The following is an 18,364-nucleotide window of genomic DNA, read 5'->3' as shown; positions in this document are numbered from 1 at the left end:
CTGGGGAACTCTCTGAGATCTTTCAATGAGCTGCATGAATGCAAGTACTTTTGTGATGGATGGTTATCATGAAGTGACTGCGGACAAGCTCCAGTGGATGTATGAGGATGGTGCAATCCAGGCGAGTGGCATATCTGGTTGGCTAAACAAGCAGCAGCAGCTACAAACATTGCAAAAGCTTAATCAGAACCTGAGGCTGTATTTGAGATCCATGAGCCACCAAGTGGTTCCCGAAGCCCAATCAAATAAGTTCTATTTGTGTATTTTTTATTTGATGACTGGTCCTTGTTTGAGTTTCCCAGGCCTGGAGGTTGTAAAGCGCTATATTACGTGTTGATGCCTCATTGGAGAGACAAATCGTAAATCAGAATCTCGAGATCTGTCAGTATCAGCACACTAAGAAAGTAGCAAGTTGATGGGATCATTCATGTGATCCACGGTTCCATATTACACAATGGTCCATGAGGACAAGTGCCATGTTAGGGATGTCCAAACATAAGAACTTACATCCTAAGCAACCCGTCTCAAAGAAAAAGGGACTTAGTTGGCAGCAACAGAAAATGGTTTTATAATCACAGTCATTTATTGACCAGAACACTATGTACTCAAGTGGAGTTAGCAACTTTAAAAAGTATATCTAATTCGACTTTTGTTTCCTTACACGTAGAAATGGGAATAAAAATTAGCACAGACACTATTCTCATACATATTATTGCCCCTCATAAAATACAGCAGAGAAATTTGGTCCAATTGCATTTTGTGTTTGTATTAAAGCAGCAGAGTTTAAACTTTCTGCCCATCGAACTGTTGCACATTCCTCAGTTTTTATCTACCCAGACAAAATACACGCTTCATTCAAACACATCTCCAATCTACATCTGATGGGATTTGATAGCATTTGCAAAAGGCTATTTATTCATTGAATGTTTACTGTAAAATCATTTTTCATGAATGCTTTATTTCAAACACATTCAATATAAAAATATCAAAAATACGATATATGCAAATATAGCCCCTGTGTAACGAGTTCTAATGGCATTATTTGAAATAAAATGAAATGTTCATATTATTATCCTTTATTATAGTATATCACATCAAGGTGAATAATAAAGCATCTCCCTGCCCGTACTACAATCTGCACATTGTTAATCTTGAGGCTCAGTATGTTAGCTCTGAGCACGTAAGGAATGGAGGGGAGAAGAGATCAGAATTCATTTGATTACAGAGACAGGTACCAAGTATAATCAGATATAAATGTTGCAAATTCTGAAAAACATGCAATGATTTGGATTTGAGATGTGGGGGGAGGGGTTGTTTAAGTTGGTCAAATAATTAAGAGGGTCCCTTACTGGTCCCTAAGAGGTAGCACCATCGATTAAGGCTGACTGCAAATGCTGGATGTTCTTTGGAACACATGAGACCGCTGCAATTTGCTGAATAATGGAGATCTGGGAAATTGACAATTATCCAGAGCATAGCTTGCTTTTGTTTTCCTCTATTAACCTTCGGGTTCAAAAATAATGAAAAAGTTGATTTGGAATTAACATTCAAGTGAATCCATTACTGGAGCTTCCAAATGTATTGGTTGAGGGTTGTTCACCATCTGAGACTATATGCTAGATCTTGCACTCATCATTTCATCTGTGACTCCTTCAGTCAAGGCTACCTTTTGGAACTTTAAACACTATCTTAGCCACACAATAATTGGCAAAATAACCACAATGCTGGTTACTAACAGCGCTGAACTGAACTGGAGTCTCAAAGTGACTGTAAATTGTCCTATTTGGGTTCTCAAAGATGGGCATGCATGTGCAAACATCAATGCTGAACATAATTTTTTTCCCGATGCCACGGTGACAAAGGTAGAGCAAATTTGAATAAAATACAAATGATCAACAATCAAATGATGGGAGGGACATGAGGAGGGTATGAATCTCTTACTCCTGGCAATCTAATGCACATTAACATCCAATGTTACTCAAGACATAGCGGGAACTGAGTGCCTGATCCTTGGTATCTTAGGAAAGCAATGTTTATGGTTCAGTCAGTATAGGTGTTGTATTCAATCTTTAGTGTTTGAGTGAAGTGCTGTCCAATACATTTGCCACTAGACGTGTGTGGTGAATTGGGGATGTAGATAGGGCTCAGAGAATTTTTAATTACAAATAAAAAGTTAGTAATCGACACAACCATTAACTATGTGACCCCAATATTCATATGCATGTGTACTTAAACACTGTTACGTGCTTGGAGATAAAAAGCTATGAAAAGCACAATGTGCGAGTGACTATTGATTGAAGTGCATGCTTTATTCCCTTGGTTACTATGATGTGGAGATGCCGGCTCTGGCCTGGGGTGGGCACAGTAAGAAGTCTCATGCCAGGTTACAGTCCAACAGGTTTATTTGAAATCATAAGCCAGGACAATGTGAATTGTCTCAAGCCCTACCCAGGTTTGCAGAATCCTACTAACTGTCCTGGCTTAAGACAATTCACACCTCGATTACCTGTGATTATCACTCACTCCATTAACACGATTTGTTCCTCTAAAGACTTGTTTGCCTGTAAACACTCACTTTCCAATCTTTAATTATCTTGCAATTGCGTCTCTCCTTTATATGCTGATTGTGAACCTGCCTCCACTTCACCCGATGAAAGAGCAGCGCTCCAAAAGCTTGTGATTTCAAATAAACCTGTTGGACTTTTACCTGCAGTTGTGAGACTTCTTACAGTGCCCTTGGTTACTGATTATTGGTCACCTACTAAAATGGACTGCAATTGCTGAACTGTAGCGCCATGGGAACAGCAGAAACATCAAACGGAGAGGGAAGTTGATATTGTCATCAGCTCAACCAATGAGAAAAGCAAGACCTCTTTAGTGGGCATACGCTGGGAAAGGGCAAGCAGTGTCCAATCGCATTCTGGATGGAGTGCAGGGGCATATCTCTTGTTGAGAGAGTCAACATTTCCGGCAACCTCTCTGATGAAGTCCAAGTGTCATTATCAGTGGTCAGACAAAAGCTGTGCTAAGATGTGATGGGTCTGGTTAATTTGTGTCAGAGTTCCAAACATTGGTGTAAGAGAAAGACTGCAGAATCCCACATTGAATGCGATTAGTTGTTTGTTGAATAAATAAAGATGTGAAGTACCTGTGTTGAATGTAACAAGCTTATTCGTGCATCTGGTTACTTGTTGCCACCATGGCATAACCTGTGGTTAGTCAGTGAGTTCTGCTGGACAATAGGTCTGCACTTTCACCCAGCTGTCTAGCAGTGTTATGTATGTTATGTTACTGGAATTTAATAGGTGATGTGTTTCGATGCTGTAATGAAGGACAATCCTCAATGAAGGTTCAGAACTTAGCGACCATTTTAACCTCACCCACCCATCATGAAACTAGTTTCAATGGTAGTTTTACGCTCACCCAATTTTATTCCTATCAAAATCGGTGAAGTGCAATATTAGGTTGGGTTAAAAGGCAAGAACTCCACCTGAATCGGTCGTTTTCCTTCCCGGCGGGTTAGGTTAAAATTGCCCTCTTAATCTCTCATGGTTTACTTTGGGTCATGTACACAACCTCAAGAATTAAAAAAGAGTGGGCGGATATGTGTAATGATTGCTGGTACAACAGCAAATGATGATTCTCATCTCTCTCACTTTCTCGGTGTGAAGACCTGAATGGGCTGTGGCTTTCAGGAACCAAGAAATCCAACAGAACAAACTGGAAAAAAAAGAACGCTGCAAAGAAAATCTCTTAACTTGATTTGAATAGATGGAAATAACAGAAAGTATTATGCACAGGTCCTATTGAATCAGGAGGAAAGGCACTCTATTCGTTCAAGTTGCAGGGACAAAACTAACTCTTCATGTGGGCCTAGCACAGTGTTCAGTTCAGTCAGTGTCCTTCAGGTATTTGGGATATTTACCAGAATGGTCCACATAACAATACCAGGACACTTCCAGCATCGCAGTAAGTGAATGCAACAAAGTGTTCGATTACTTCAGAGTCTTTCCTGCAGCACACCCTTTTCTCCTTCGGGCATACTTTGAGCATTGCTGTTTGTGTTTGCTCCCGAGGCCGGCCTTTTCTTTCGGATGCTTGCACCTGAGGTAATGAGGTCAGCGTAGCCTTTGTCCTGTGAAAAGGCGTAGGCCGAGCGGCGATGTGAGGAATCCCTGTTGAAATGATTGGCCTTGTTGTTTGAAATTTGCTGACCTTTGTTTAGATCTTCGTAGGTTGCCTGGAAATAATCAAATAGGCCGCCGCTTAGTAAAAGAATTTGCATTCCATCTCACGTATCCATTTAGTGCACACTGCGTAAATCTTAACTTATTAAAGGCTGTCTCTTATCCACCACCATAGCTGACCTACGGACAGAATCTTCTGGGAAGTATTGGCATCCTTTGCAGGGTTGTGGAAAATGTCTTTAAGACACAAGGGGCAATTTTCAACTTCACCCCAGGAGGAACTGAAATGAAAATTGCTTATTGTCACAAGTAGGCTTCAAATGAAGTTACTGTGAAAAGCCCCTAGTTGCCAAATTCCGGCACCTGTTCGGGGAGGCTGGTACGGGAATTGAACCATGCTGCTGGCCTGCCTTGGTCTGGTGAGGTGGAAAATCAATATTGTGCCTTCTGTTTCAGGAGCTTCATCGAGTGTATTACTTCCTGCTCCCCAAATGGCTGGCGGACTGGTACGTTGTTGCTCGGCACCTGACTGCAGTGTGTATAAGTGCATGCAGCTTAATTCTTCTCAGCCTGGCAAGACACATGGTTAGTTAGTCATTCCTATTGGACAGCGCTCTTCTAGTGAAAAATAGGTTGGCCTCTACCTTACATGTGGCTGTCTAGCAGTGGTATATATGTTACATTACTGGAATTTAATAGGTGCTAAGTGTTTTGTTGCTCTTGGAAAGGTTAATCCCTGCTGAGGGTTAAGTATTTAGCAGTAAATGTGGCCACCCTGGATGTACATTCTCATAGTAATTAGTTCTTATTGACCTGTTGCCAAACCTGCCGAATTGCTCTGCCAAATTACCAGCCAAGCACAGGCTACGTGGAATTTTCTTCCTTGCATTTCTCTTCCGTAAGGTCAAGCTGTGACCTTTGTCTACTAACTGAATGATTAGATCTCAAGGCTTGTTGTCATTCCACCTTGGATTGCCTTTTATTGATAAACCTCATAGTGAAGTCACCATACAACAGCAAGATTGCAGTTCAGGGAATCTTTCTGAAAACAATGCAAAGCTTTTTAAAAAAAAATAGAGCGCGAAGCAATGTTTGCACGTTGTATTCATTTTTATTCTAATGGATTCCGTTTCAGAGATAACTAAAGAATCCCTGAAGCCATGGTGCACACAAATCCCATTTCAAAGGTGTTCTGATCACAGTATCACAGATTGTTACGGTGCAGGAGAAGGCCATTTGGCCTATTGTGTGTGCATCAGCTCTCCAAACGAGCATCGTGGCTTACTGCCACTCCCCTGGCTTTTCCCCGTACTCCTGCCCATTGTTTCCATTCAAATAATCATCTTACGCCTCCTGAATGCCTCGATTGAACCTGCCTCCACCACACGTCCAGGCAGTGCAATCCAGATACGAACCACTCGCTGTGAAATTGTACTAAACTATGAGGACAGTTTGAATACATTTGGTTTTATATTTATTTGAGTTAAGAAGGAGTGGTGAATAAATGGAGGTATTTAAAATGATTAAAAAAAAGAGGGCTTGTTAGCATTGATAAAAAAATCATGGGTTGGATTCTCCGATTCTGGGGCTCTGACGCTGGCATGGAAACGGTGGCGTTTTACGCCAGGAAAACTGGCGCAAAACGGTCATCGATTCCCCCTTTTGCTGCGGGTTAGCAGGACGGCAGCATAGAGCACCCGGCTCGAGCTGCCAATATGCAGAGATTTGCCGGGTCCGCGGCCGCGCCATGCTTCATGGTGTCGGCCTGCGGCGTGCTTCATGGCGGAGGCCGCTCGCAGACCTGGCCCGCAAAACAGTCCCTCCACTACTGCCGGCTCACGTGTCCCGGACCACACCCCCCACAATGCCCCCAGCCCCGAATAATGTCACCCCCCTGCCCACGGATCGGCCCTCCCCCGACTGTGGCGACGCTGGACTGAGTCCGCAGCCGCCACGCCGAATTCCCGACGGGTGAGACCGTGAGAGACCCACTCCGTCGGGAACTCGGCCGGTCGAGAGGGGGGAGCATCGAGGGGCAGGCCTCAGGCAATGTCCTGAGACCGTCGATACATGGGGCCACTTTGGAAGGGGAAGAGCATCGCGAAAGCAGTGCCGCCCCTGATTCTGTCGTAAACGTGGTTCTCTGGCCGGTCGCTGAACGGAATTTTGGCGTTGGCAACAGGAGAATCCAGCCCCATTTATTTCCTTTGGTAAGGGAATCCAGCAGTGGTACACAAGGCAGACTTTCATCTGTTCCCATAACACGGCTTCTTTTGCTGGAACAGGTTGCAGGTCTGTCGCCAGGGGCTTAAAGCTTGAGGGGCACCAGCATCAAGCATGGCTGACCAGGAGTCTCTCCCGGTCTTACAAGCTGCCACTGGTGTGCTGGAAGGATTTTGTAGGTTGATATTCAATCTTTTGGCCATGTTATGAATGTTCCTTGGCCATCAGGTCCTGGGTGGGAGTCGAGCCTGGAGCTTCTGGCTCACAGGCAGAGACGTTACCCACTGTCCACAAGATCTCCTCAGGGGAGAGCAGTACAAGAGGGTATAAGCTAATGTTAGAACATGGCCATTTATTGTAATTGAGAGTGAGCCTCGTTTTAAAGCAGCATTTGACCATTTACTGTTGCCATGGGAAACTGGAAGGCGAGGACTTGCTGATTGAGGAGGCAAGTACTTTCACACCTATCCCTTGTATTCAGGCACCTGTCTGAGGAGGCTCTGCACTCGACCAGCTCTACCCCCCAATGCCACCATTCAACAACCATCCCCCAAGGCCTCCAACTAACTCCACCCACTGCACCACCAAGCCCCAATCTTTATGCCGCCAACCTAGCCCCAATTCTCACTACCACCCACCCTCCAAAACCAGGCCCCAACCCTCCCCCTCTGAGGCCTCTGGCCCCTTCCCCCACCTCTCCCATCATTCCCCACCATCCCCAAACCCCAAGGCGTTCTACATTTATGTGAGAAATAAGAGGATGATCAGAGTGAGAGTAGGATCAGGGATAGTGGAGGGAACTTGTGCCTAGTGTCCGAGGAGGTGGAGGAGGCCATAAGTGTTTTTGCTTCAGTGTTCACTAGAGAGAGGGACCTTGTTGTTGTGAGAACAGCGTGAACCAGGTTAATAGGCTCGAATAATTTATATTATGAAGGAGGATGTGCTGGAAATTTTGAAAAGCATCAGGATAGATAAGTCCTCTGGGCCAGACGGGATATACCCAAAGTTACTATGGGAAGTAAGGGAGGAGATTGTTGCACCGTTGGCAATGATCTTTGCTTCCTCACTCTTCACTGGAGTAGTACCGGATGATTGGAGGGAGGTGAATGTTGTTCCCCTGTTCAAGAAAGTGAATAGGGAATTCCCTGGGAATTACAGACCAGTCAGTCTTACGTCTGTGGTGAGCAAAGTGCTGGAAAGGATTCTGTGAGATAGGATTTATGATTATTTAGAAAAACTTAGTTTGATTAAAGATAGTCAGCATGACTTTGTGAGGGGCAGGACATGCCTCACAAGCCTCATTGAATTCTTTGAGGATGTGTCGAGGCACATTGATGAAGGTCGGGCAGTGGATATGGTGTACATGGATTTCAGTAAGGTAGTTGGCACGGTTACCCATGGTAGACTCATTCAGAAAGTTAGGGAGCGTGGGATACAGGGAAATTTGGCTGTCTAGATACAGAACTGGCTGGCCGAAAGAAGACAGCGAGTGGTAGTGGATGGAAAGTATTCTGCCTGGTGGTCGGTGACCAGTGGTGTCCCGCAGGGATTTGTTCTGGAACCTCTGCTCTTTGTGGTTTTTATAAATGACTTGGATGAGGAAGTTGAAGGATGGGTTAGTAAGTTTCCCAATGACACAAAGGTTGGTGAAGTTGTGGATGGTGTTGAGGGCTGTTGCAGGTTACAACAGGACATTGACAGGATGCAGAGCTGGGCTGAGAAGTGGAGATGGAGTTGAACCTAGATAAATGTGAAGTGATAATTTTGGAAGGTCGAATTTGAATGCTGAATACAGGGTTAAGGCAGGATTCTTGGAAGTGTGGAGGAACAGAGGGATCTTGGGGTCCACGTACATAGATCCCTCAAAGTTGCCACCCAGGTTGATTGAGTTGTTAAGAAGGCGTATGGTGTGTTGGCTTTCATTAACAGGGTGTGGTGAATGTATTATGCCAATAATCCACCATTGTATTTGTATCTGTGCTGTTGCCCTTGTATTTGTAGCTGTGCTATGCTGTTGCCCTTGAGGGCTCCTCCTATGGGCCATTGTATGGCATTATCCGTAGGGGAACATGTTGGGGCCTGTATGGGCTCCGCCTATGGCTCCTCTCCTTGAAGGGAGGTACAAAGAGCAGTCGACCTGTAGGCGGTTCTCAGTATTGGATCAGTCGCAGGCAGGCACTGTTCTAAGTTGATTAAAGCCACAGTTTACTTCTACTCCCGTCTCAAGTGAATTGATGGTCGCATCACAGGGGGATTGAGTTTAAGAGCCACAAAGTTTTGCTGCAACTTTATAAAACCCTGGTTAGATCACACTTGGAATATTGTGTCCAGTTCTGGTCACCTCATTATAGGAAGGATGTGGATGCTTTGGAGAGGATGCAGAGGAGATTTACCAGGATGCTGCCTGGACTGGAGGGCATGTCTTATGAAGAAAAAGCTTTTCTCACTGGAGCGAAGAAGGAAGAGAAGTAATTTGATAGAGGTGTACAAGGTGATGAGAGGCATGGATAGAGTGGATAGCCAGCGACTTTTCCCCAGGGTGGAAATGGCTGTCACGAGCAAACATAATTTTAAGGTGATTGAGGAAGGTATTGGGGAGATGTCAGAGGTATGTTCTTTACACAGAAAGTGGTGGGTGCGTGGAAGGCACTGCCAGCGGAGGTGGTGGAGTCAGAGGCACTAGGGACATTTACGCGACTCTTAGACAGGTACGTGGACAGCAGTAAATTGAAGGGGTGTAGGTTAGGTTGATCTTAGATTGGGAGAAATGGTCAGCACAACATCGTGGGCTGAAGGGCCTGTACTGTGCTGTACTGTTCTATGTTCTAAACCCTTCTGATGCACGATCAATGACCACTAAAGCGAGGTTGTAGTCCAACTGAAGGCTTTAATAAGCTGGATGTTTCCCCCAGCAGCTCAGGTACAGAAAGAAGGCTGCTGGGGCGGCACGGGCTCTTATACCCCACCTTGCAGGGCGGAGCTACCATACAGCTTGACCAATAGGAATCATACAATATCTACCAATGGTGTTCCCGCATTACCAGGTACCGTAATACCTCTACACAGACTACTACCACATTCACCCCCTGTTAAAAAAAGAGTCCGGCGGGGGTGGTGGCTTGATATTACAACATGGTAACGTGGTAGAAATTATAGTTATGGAGGTACTGTAATACCTCCATACAGCGTTTTGTAACTATTTACAGATTCACAATTAACTATATACTTTAAAGGGGACTTCCGGGTGCGGCGATGACCAGCTAAGTCGCACGTTTCGGCAGCTCCCGGTGGAATGGACTTTTGGGCTCTTGATAGGAGCCCCAACGGCAATTTTAACGGCTAAAAACACTGTGCGGTAAACCAGAAGGGAATCCCCCCTGGACACGGATGGAAGGAGAGGAAAGTGGCCGGATTGCGGTGGATCCTTTAGAGCAGCGGCAAGGAAGGCAAGCAAAAACCAAGATGGCGTCGGAAGGTGGCAGTTTAATATGGGGCCCTGAACAACACGAGTTTTTGAAACGCTGCGTGGAAGAGCTTAAAAAGGAGATGAAGAAGGAGCTGTTGGCCCCGATGTTACAGGCGATTGAAGGGCTAAAAGATGAGCAAAAGACCCAGGAGCGGGAGCTTCGGGTCGTGAAGGCAAAGGCTGCCGAGAACGAGGACGATATACAGGGCCTGGTGGTGAAGACGGAGATGCACGAGGCACACCATAAACGATGTGTGGAAAGGCTGGAGGTGCTGGAGAATAATGCGAGTAGGAAGAATTTAAGGATTCTTGGTCTTCCTGAAGGTGCAGAAGGGGCGGACGTCGGGGCATATGTGAGCACGATGCTGCACTCGTTGATGGGATCGGAGGCCCCGACCGGTCTGCTGGAGGTGGAGGGAGCCTATCGAGTTATGGCGCGAAGACCGAGGGCTGGAGAAATTCCTCGAGCCATAGTGGTGAGATTCCTCCGTTTTAAGGACAGAGAGATGGTCCTAAGATGGGCAAAGAAAACTCGGAGCAGCAGATGAGAGAACGCGGTGATCCGCGTATATCAAGACTGGAGTGCGGAGGTGGCGAGAAGGAGGGCGAGCTTTAATCGGGCCAAGGCGGTGCTTCATAAAAAGATCAAATTTGGAATGCTGCAGCCGGCAAGACTGTGGGTCACATATCAAGGGAGCACCACTACTTTGAAACGGCGGATGAGGCGTGGACATTTATTGTTGAAGAGAAATTGGAATGAGTGGGTTATTAAAAAAGAACGTTTGCGACAAAGTGGTGGGGCGAAGACGGGGGAAAAAGGGGGGAGAGATGATTTTTATGTTGTTAATCCTGCGATGTGGTAACTTTTCTCTCTTCCACAGGTTGTGGGGGAGGGAGGGAGGTGGAGGAGTTGGGGGCGTTGGCCATTGGGGGCGGGGCCAAAAGGGAAGCGCGGGCTTTGTTCCCGCGCTATGATAATTATGGCGGGAATAGGGAAGCAGGAAGGAGGGGCGTCGCACGGTGCGAGCCGAGGTCACGGGGGGAAGCCGAGGTCGACCAGAGTTTGCTGACTTCTGGGAGCAACATGGGGGGTGTAACTACGCTAGTGGGGGATCTAGCGGGGGGGGGGGGGTGGGAGGGGGGGATTTACTGGGTTGCTGCTGCTGGGGAGAAGGGGGAGCTGGTGTGGGGTGGGCGGGGCGGGGCGGGGGGGCACCGCCTGGGGGGGACACAGCTGCGTGGGAACCTGGTGAGGAGCTGGGTAAAAGGGGATGGCTAATCGACAAGGGTGGGGGGGGTAAAAAGCCCCCCAACCCGGCTGATCACGTGGAATGTGAGAGGGCTGAACGGGCCGATAAAGAGGGCACGGGTACTCGCACACCTAAAGAAACTTAAGGCAGATGTGGTTATGTTACAGGAGACGCATTTGAAACTGATAGACCAGGTTAGACTACGCAAAGGATGGGTGGGGCAGGTGTTTCATTCGGGGCTAGATGCGAAAAACAGGGGGGTGGCTATATTAGTGGGGAAGCGGGTAATGTTTGAGGCAAAGACCATAGTGGCGGATAGTGGGGGCAGATACGTGATGGTGAGTGGCAAATTACAGGGGGAGGCGGTGGTCTTAGTGAACGTATATGCCCCGAACTGGGATGATGCCAACTTTATGAGGCGCATGTTAGGACGTACCCCGGACCTAGAGGTGGGGAAGTTGGTAATGGGTGGAGATTTTAACACGGTGCTGGAACCAGGACTGGACAGATCGAGGTCCAGGACTGGAAGGAGGCCGGCAGCAGCCAAGGTGATTAAAGACTTTATGGAGCAGATGGGAGGAGTAGACCCATGGAGATTTAGTAGACCTAGGAGTAAGGAGTTTTCGTTTTTCTCCTATGTCCACAAAGTTTATTCGCGAATAGACTTTTTTGTTTTGGGAAGGGCGTTGATCCCGAAGGTGAGGGGGATGGAGTATATAGCTATAGCTATCTCGGATCACGCTCCACATTGGGTGGACTTGGAGATAGGGGAGGAAAAAGAACGGCGTCCACCCTGGAGAATGGACATGGGACTAATGTCGGATGAGGGTGTGTGTCTAAGGGTGAGGGGGTGCATTGAAAAGTACTTGGAACTCAATGATAATGGGGAGGTCCAGGTGGGAGTGGTCTGGGAGGCGCTGAAGGCAGTGGTTAGAGGGGAGCTGATATCAATCAGGGCACATAAAGGAAAGCAGGAGAGTAGGGAACGGGAGCGGTTGCTGCAAGAACTTCTGAGGGTGGACAGGCAATATGCGGAGGCACCGGAGGAGGGACTGTACAGGGAAAGGCAAAGGCTACACGTAGAATTTGATTTGCTGACTACGGGTACTGCAGAGGCACAGTGGAGGAAGGCACAGGGTGTACAATACGAATATGGGGAGAAGGCGAGCAGGTTGCTGGCCCACCAATTGAGGAAAAGGGGAGCAGCGAGGGAAATAGGGGGAGTGAGGGATGAGGAGGGAGAGATGGAGCGGGGAGCGGAGAGAGTGAATGGAGTGTTCAAGGCATTCTATGAAAGATTATATGAAGCTCAGCCCCCGGATGGGAAGGAGAGAATGATGTGTTTTCTGGACCAGCTGGAATTTCCTAAGGTGGAGGAGCAGGAGAGGGTGGGACTGGGAGCACAGATCGAAATGGAGGAAGTAGTGAAAGGAATTAGGAGCATGCAGGCGGGGAAGGCTCCGGGACCGGATGGATTCCCAGTTGAATTTTACAGGAAATATGTGGACTTGCTCGCCCCGCTACTGATGAGAACCTTTAATGAGGCTAGGGAAAGGGGACAGCTGCCCCCGACTATGTCAGAGGCAACGGTATCGCTTCTCCTAAAGAAAGAAAAAGACCCGCTGCAATGCGGGTCCTATAGGCCTATTTCCCTCTTGAATGTAGACGCTAAGATTCTGGCCAAGGTAATGGCAATGAGGATAGAGGATTGTGTCCCGGTGGTGGTCCATGAGGACCAAACTGGGTTTGTGAAGGGGAGACAGCTGAATACGAATATACGGAAGCTGCTAGGGGTAATGATGATGCCCCCACCAGAGGGGGAAGCGGAGATAGTGGTGGCGATGGATGCCGAGAAAGCATTTGAAAGAGTGGAGTGGGATTAGTTGTGGGAGGTGTTGAGATTTGGCTTTGGAGATGAGTATATTAGATGGGTACAGCTGCTGTATAGGGCCCCGATGGCGAGCGTGGTCACGAATGGACGGGGGTCTGCATATTTTCGGCTCCATAGAGGGACGAGGCAGGGATGTCCTCTGTCCCCGTTATTGTTTGCACTGGCGATTGAGCCCCTGGCCATAGCATTGAGGGGTTCCAGGAAGTGGAGGGGAGTACTCAGGGGAGGAGAAGAACACCGGGTATCTCTGTATGCGGACGATTTGTTGTTGTATGTGGCGGACCCGGCGGAGGGGGTGCCAGAGATAATGCGGATATTTGGGGAGTTTGGAGAATTTTCAGGATATAAACTGAACTTGGGGAAAAGTGAGTTGTTTGTGGTGCATCCAGGGGGGCAGAGCAGACAAATAGAGGACTTACCGCTGAGGAAGGTAACAAGGGACTTTCGCTACCAAGAATTGGGGTACATTGCATAGGTTAAATTTAACGCGGTTGGTGGAACAGATGGAGGAGGACTTCAAGAGATGGGACATGGTATCCCTGTCACTGGCAGGGAGGGTGCAGGCGGTTAAAATGGTGGTCCTCCCGAGATTCCTTTTTGTGTTTCAGTGCCTCCCGGTGGTGATCACGAAGGCTTTTTTCAAAAGGATTGAGAAGAATATCATGAGTTTTGTGTGGGCCGGAATGACCCCGAGAGTGAGGAGGGGATTTTTGCAGCGTAGTAGGGATAGGGGGGGGACTGGCACTACCGAGCCTAAGTGAGTACTACTGGGCTGCCAATATCTCAATGCTATGCAAGTGGATGGGAGAAGAGGAGGGAGCAGCGTGGAAGAGATTGGAGAGGGCGTCCAGCAGGGGGACTAGCCTACAAGCTATGGTGACGGCGCCGTTGCCGTTCTCACCGAAGAAATACACCACAAGCCCGGTGGTGGTGGCTACTCTGAAAATCTGGGGGCAGTGGAGACGGCATAGGGGTAAGATGGGAGCCTCGGGGTGGTCCCCGATAAGAAATAACCATAGGTTTGCTCCGGGGAGAATGGATGGGGGATTTGGAACATGGCAAAGAGCAGGAGTAACACAATTGAGAGATCTGTTTGTAGATGGGACGTTTGCAAGTCTGGGAGCGCTGACCGAAAAATATGGGTTGCCCCAAGGGAATGCATTCCGGTATATGCAACTCAGGGCTTTTGCGAGGCAACAGGTGAGGGAATTCCCGCAGCTCCCGACGCAGGAGGTGCAGGACAGAGTGATCTCAAAGACATGGGTGGGGGACGGTAAGGTATCAGATATATATAGGGAAATGAGGGACGAGGGGGAGATTATGGTAGATGAGCTGAAAGGGAAATGGGAAGAGGAGCTGGGGAAGGAGATTGAGGAGGGGCTGTGGGCTGATGCCCTAAGTAGGGTAAACTCATCGTCCTCGTGTGCCAGGCTAAGCCTGATACAATTTAAGGTGTTACACAGGGCGCATATGTCTGGAGCACGGCTCAGTAAATTTTTTGGAGTAGAGGATAGGTGTGCGAGATGCTCGAGAAGCCCAGCGAATCACACCCACATGTTCTGGTCATGTCCGGCACTACAGGGGTTTTGGGTGGGGGTGACAAAGGTGCTTTCGAAGGTGGTGGGGGTCCAGGTCGAACCAAGCTGGGGGTTGGCTATATTCGGGGTTGCAGAGGAGCCGGGAGTGCAGGAGGCGAAAGAGGCTGATGTTTTGGCCTTTGCGTCCCTAGTGGCCCGGCGCAGGATACTGTTGACGTGGAAGGAAGCCAAGCCCCCGGATGTGGAGACCTGGATAAATGACATGGCAGGGTTTATAAAGTTGGAACGGATTAAATTTGCCCTAAGGGGATTGGCTCAAGGGTTCACCAGGCGGTGGCAACCGTTCGTCGAATACCTCACAGAAAGATAGAGGGAATGGAAAAGAAGAAGACAGCAGCAGCAACCGGGGGTGGGGGGGGGGGGAGGGGAGGAACCAGAAGGACTCGGGGAGGAACCAGAAGGACTCTCAGGGATGTTAGTGAACATGTATAATATGTATAGGTTGTTGTTATAGGTAATTGTATATTGGACTGTTGAATTGTATTTTTGGAGAGTATTTATTTGGGACAAGGCAGTCGCCATTTAGTTTTGTTTTTTAATTTTGATGTTGTTTATATATTATTTATTTCTTGCTTAAAACTGGCCATTGTTATTTATATTGTTATATTACTGTGTAAAGGATACACAATGTACTGTCATGGTTGGCCAAAAATTTTGAATAAAATATATATTTTTTAAAAAAACTATATACTTTAAAATGAAGCTATCAGTCGATCGGGGGCCCTGGTTGTCCTCTGTGATCGTCAAAGCTTTAGTGGTGGCGCCGGTGGAGGCTCGGGCGCCTGTGACTCCGGAAGCGTGGCCTCGATCTCTGTGGCAGCTTCAACACCCCTAGACGCCGCTGGTGGGGAAAACGGTTGACCTGGGAGGGGAGCGTCTGCGGGGTGCGTCGGTGGGTGGGGGGCCTAGACGGGGCCGCGGAAGGACCGATCCTCCTGTAAGGTGCCCCGGTGGGAGGGAGGGTGGGACTGGTGGCTGGGGTGTGCGTGGGGATCCGGCGGGCGCCAGGTCTCGTAGGGAGACCGTATCTTGTCGGCCGTCGGGATACGCCACGTAGGCGTACTGGGGGTTAGGACTCATAGACTCATAGAATTTACAGTGCAGAAGGAGGCCATTCGGCCCATCGAGTCTGCACCGGATCTTGGAAAGAGCACCCTACCCAAAGTCAACACCTCCACCCTATCCCCATAACCCAGTAACCCCACCCAACACTAAGGGCAATTTTGGACACTAAGGGCAATTTATCATGGCCAATCCACCTAACCTGCACATCTTTGGACTGTGGGAGGAAACCGGAGCACCCGGAGGAAACCCACGCACACACGGGGAGGACGTGCAGACTCCGCACAGACAGTGACCCAAGCCGGAATCGAACCTGGGACCCTGGAGCTGTGAAGCAATTGTGCTATCCACAAGGCTACCGTGCTGCCCTTTAGCATGGAGAAGATGGGCCCTTTCGACCAACGGGTCCGACTTGTGCGCCCGCACGTGTTTTCGGAGCAGGATGAGTCTGGGAGCTGCCAGCTAGGTCGGGAGCAAGGTCCCAGAGGAGGACTTCCTGGGGAAGACAAGGAGATGTTCGTGAGGTGTTTGGTTGGTCGTGGTACAAAGCAGTGAACGGATGGAGTGGAGGGCATCCGGGAGGACTTCCTGCCAGCGGGAGACTGGGAGGTTCCTGGACCGTAGGGCCAGGAGGACGGTCTTCCAGACCATTCCGTTCTCCCTCTCTACCTGTCCGTTACCCCGGGGGCGATGCCCTTGCTGGGCAGGAATTGACGCAGTTCGTCGTTCATAAAGGAGGACCCCCTATCACTGTGTATGTACGGGGGGAAACCAAACAGTGCAAAGATGCTATGGAGGGCCTTGATGATGGTGGTTGCGGTCATGTCGGTCGAGGCAAGGGATGGCGAATGGGAACCGAGAGTACTCGTCAATCACATTCAGGAAGTACGTGTTGCGGTCGGTGGAGGGGAGGGGGCCTTTGAAGTCCATTGCTGAGGCGCTCAAAGGGACGGGAAGCCTTTATCAGGAGCGCTTTCTCTGGCCGGTAGAAGTGCGGTTTGCACTCCACGCAGATTTGGCAGTCCCTGGTGGCTGTCCTGACATCCTCGATGGATTAGGGCAGGTTGCGGGTCTTGATAAAGTGGAAAAAGCGAGTGACCCCCGGGTGGCTCGTGGAGGGCTCAGAGACGGTCCACTTGTGCGGTGGCACCACGGGACAGGGCATCAGGAGGCTCGTTTAGCTTCCTGGGACGACACAAGATCTCGTAGTTGTAGGTGGAGAGTTCGATCCTCCACCGCAAGTTCTTATTGTTTTTTTACCTTGCCCCGCTGTGCATTATTGAACATGAAAGCAACCGACAGTTGGTCAGTGAGGAGAGTGAATCTCCTGCCAGCCAGGTAATGCCTCCAATGTTGCACAGCTTCTACTATGGCCTGGGCCTCCTTTTCGACTGAGGAGTGGCGGATTTCGGAAGCATGGAGGGTACGTGAGAAGAAGGCCACGGGTCTGCCCGCTTGGTTGAGGGTGGCCGCCAGAGCTACGTCAGTCGCGTCGCTCTCGACCTGGAAGGGAAGGGACTCATCGATGGCGTGCATCGTGGCCTTTGCAATGTCTGCTTTGATGCGGCTGAAGGCCTGGCGGGCCTCTATCGACAGGGGAAAAACTGTGGATTGGATCAGGGGACGAGCCTTGTCCGCATAGTTGGGGACCCACTGGGCATAGCAAGAGAAAAACCCTAGGCAGCGCTTTAGGGCCTTGGAGCAGTGAGGGAGGGGGAACTCCATAAGGGGGCGCATGCGTTCAGGGTCGGGGCCTATAACTCCATTTCGCACTACATAGCTGAGGATGGCTAGGCGGTCGGTGCTAAACACGCATTTATCCTTGTTATACGTAAGGTTAAGGATCTTTGCGGTCTGGAGGAATTTTCGGAGGTTGGTGTCGTGGTCCTGCTGGTCGTGGCCGCAGATGGTGACATTATCGAGATACGGGAATGTTGCCCGTAAATCGTACCGGTCAACCATTCGGTCCATCTCGCGCTGGAAGACCGAGACCCCGTTAGTGACACCGAAGGGAACCCTTAAGAAGTGGTAGAGCCACCAATCTGCATCGAAGGCCGTGTATTCGCGGTCACTAGTGCGGATGAGGAGCTGGTGGTTGGCGGACCTAAGATCCACCGTGGAGAAGACCTTGTAATGCGCGATCCTGTTTACCAGGTCGGACATGCGGAAGAGAGGGTACGCGTCCAGCTGCGTAAACCTGTTAATGGTCTGACTGTCGTCGATGACCATCCTATGCTTCTCCCCGGTCTTTACCACCAATACTTGAGCTCTCCGGGGACGGTTACTAGCTTCAATGACTCCTTCCCTCAGTAGCCTTTGGACCTCTGACTGAATAAAGATCCGATCCTGGGCACTGTACCGTCTGCTCCAGGTGACGACGGGTTTGCAATCCGGGACGAGGTTCGCAAACAGGGAAGGTGGATCAACCTTGAGGGTCGCGAGGCCGCAGACAGTGAGGGGAGGTGTAGGGCCACAAATTTTAAAGTTAGACTTGAGATTACACTGGAAGTCTAAACCTAGGAGTGTGGCTGCACAGAGATAGGGAAGGACGTAGAGCCGGTAATTTTTAAACTCACTTTCCTGGACCGTGAGGTTTGCTACACAGAACCCCGGAGGCCAGGGAGATTTTTTGATTAACGGGGTGGACGAGGAGGGGACAGCGCCTTACCTTGTCGGGGTGTATGAAG

General features: G+C 49.1%; 1 protein-coding gene across 5 annotated transcripts in view; it reads right to left on the bottom strand.

Moving 5' to 3' along the window:
* Positions 1-561: 561 nt before the first annotated feature.
* The window catches only part of LOC140395090 (phospholipid-transporting ATPase IC-like), a 131,589-nt gene continuing 113,786 nt past the window's right edge, over positions 562-18,364 (bottom strand). For all 5 annotated transcript variants that reach the window (XM_072482476.1, XM_072482479.1, XM_072482480.1 and 2 more), the window contains one exon: positions 562-4,240. In XM_072482476.1, coding sequence (XP_072338577.1) covers positions 4,001-4,240 — 240 coding nt within the window. In that variant the 3' untranslated portion in view covers positions 562-4,000. The remainder of the gene's footprint in view (positions 4,241-18,364) is intronic.

The sequence above is a fragment of the Scyliorhinus torazame genome, chromosome 18 (genome assembly GCF_047496885.1).
Source record: "Scyliorhinus torazame isolate Kashiwa2021f chromosome 18, sScyTor2.1, whole genome shotgun sequence".
Lineage (NCBI taxonomy): Eukaryota > Metazoa > Chordata > Chondrichthyes > Carcharhiniformes > Scyliorhinidae > Scyliorhinus > Scyliorhinus torazame.
The sequence above is the reverse complement of the archived record's forward strand: the minus strand, read 5'-3'. Positions and strand labels throughout refer to the sequence as shown.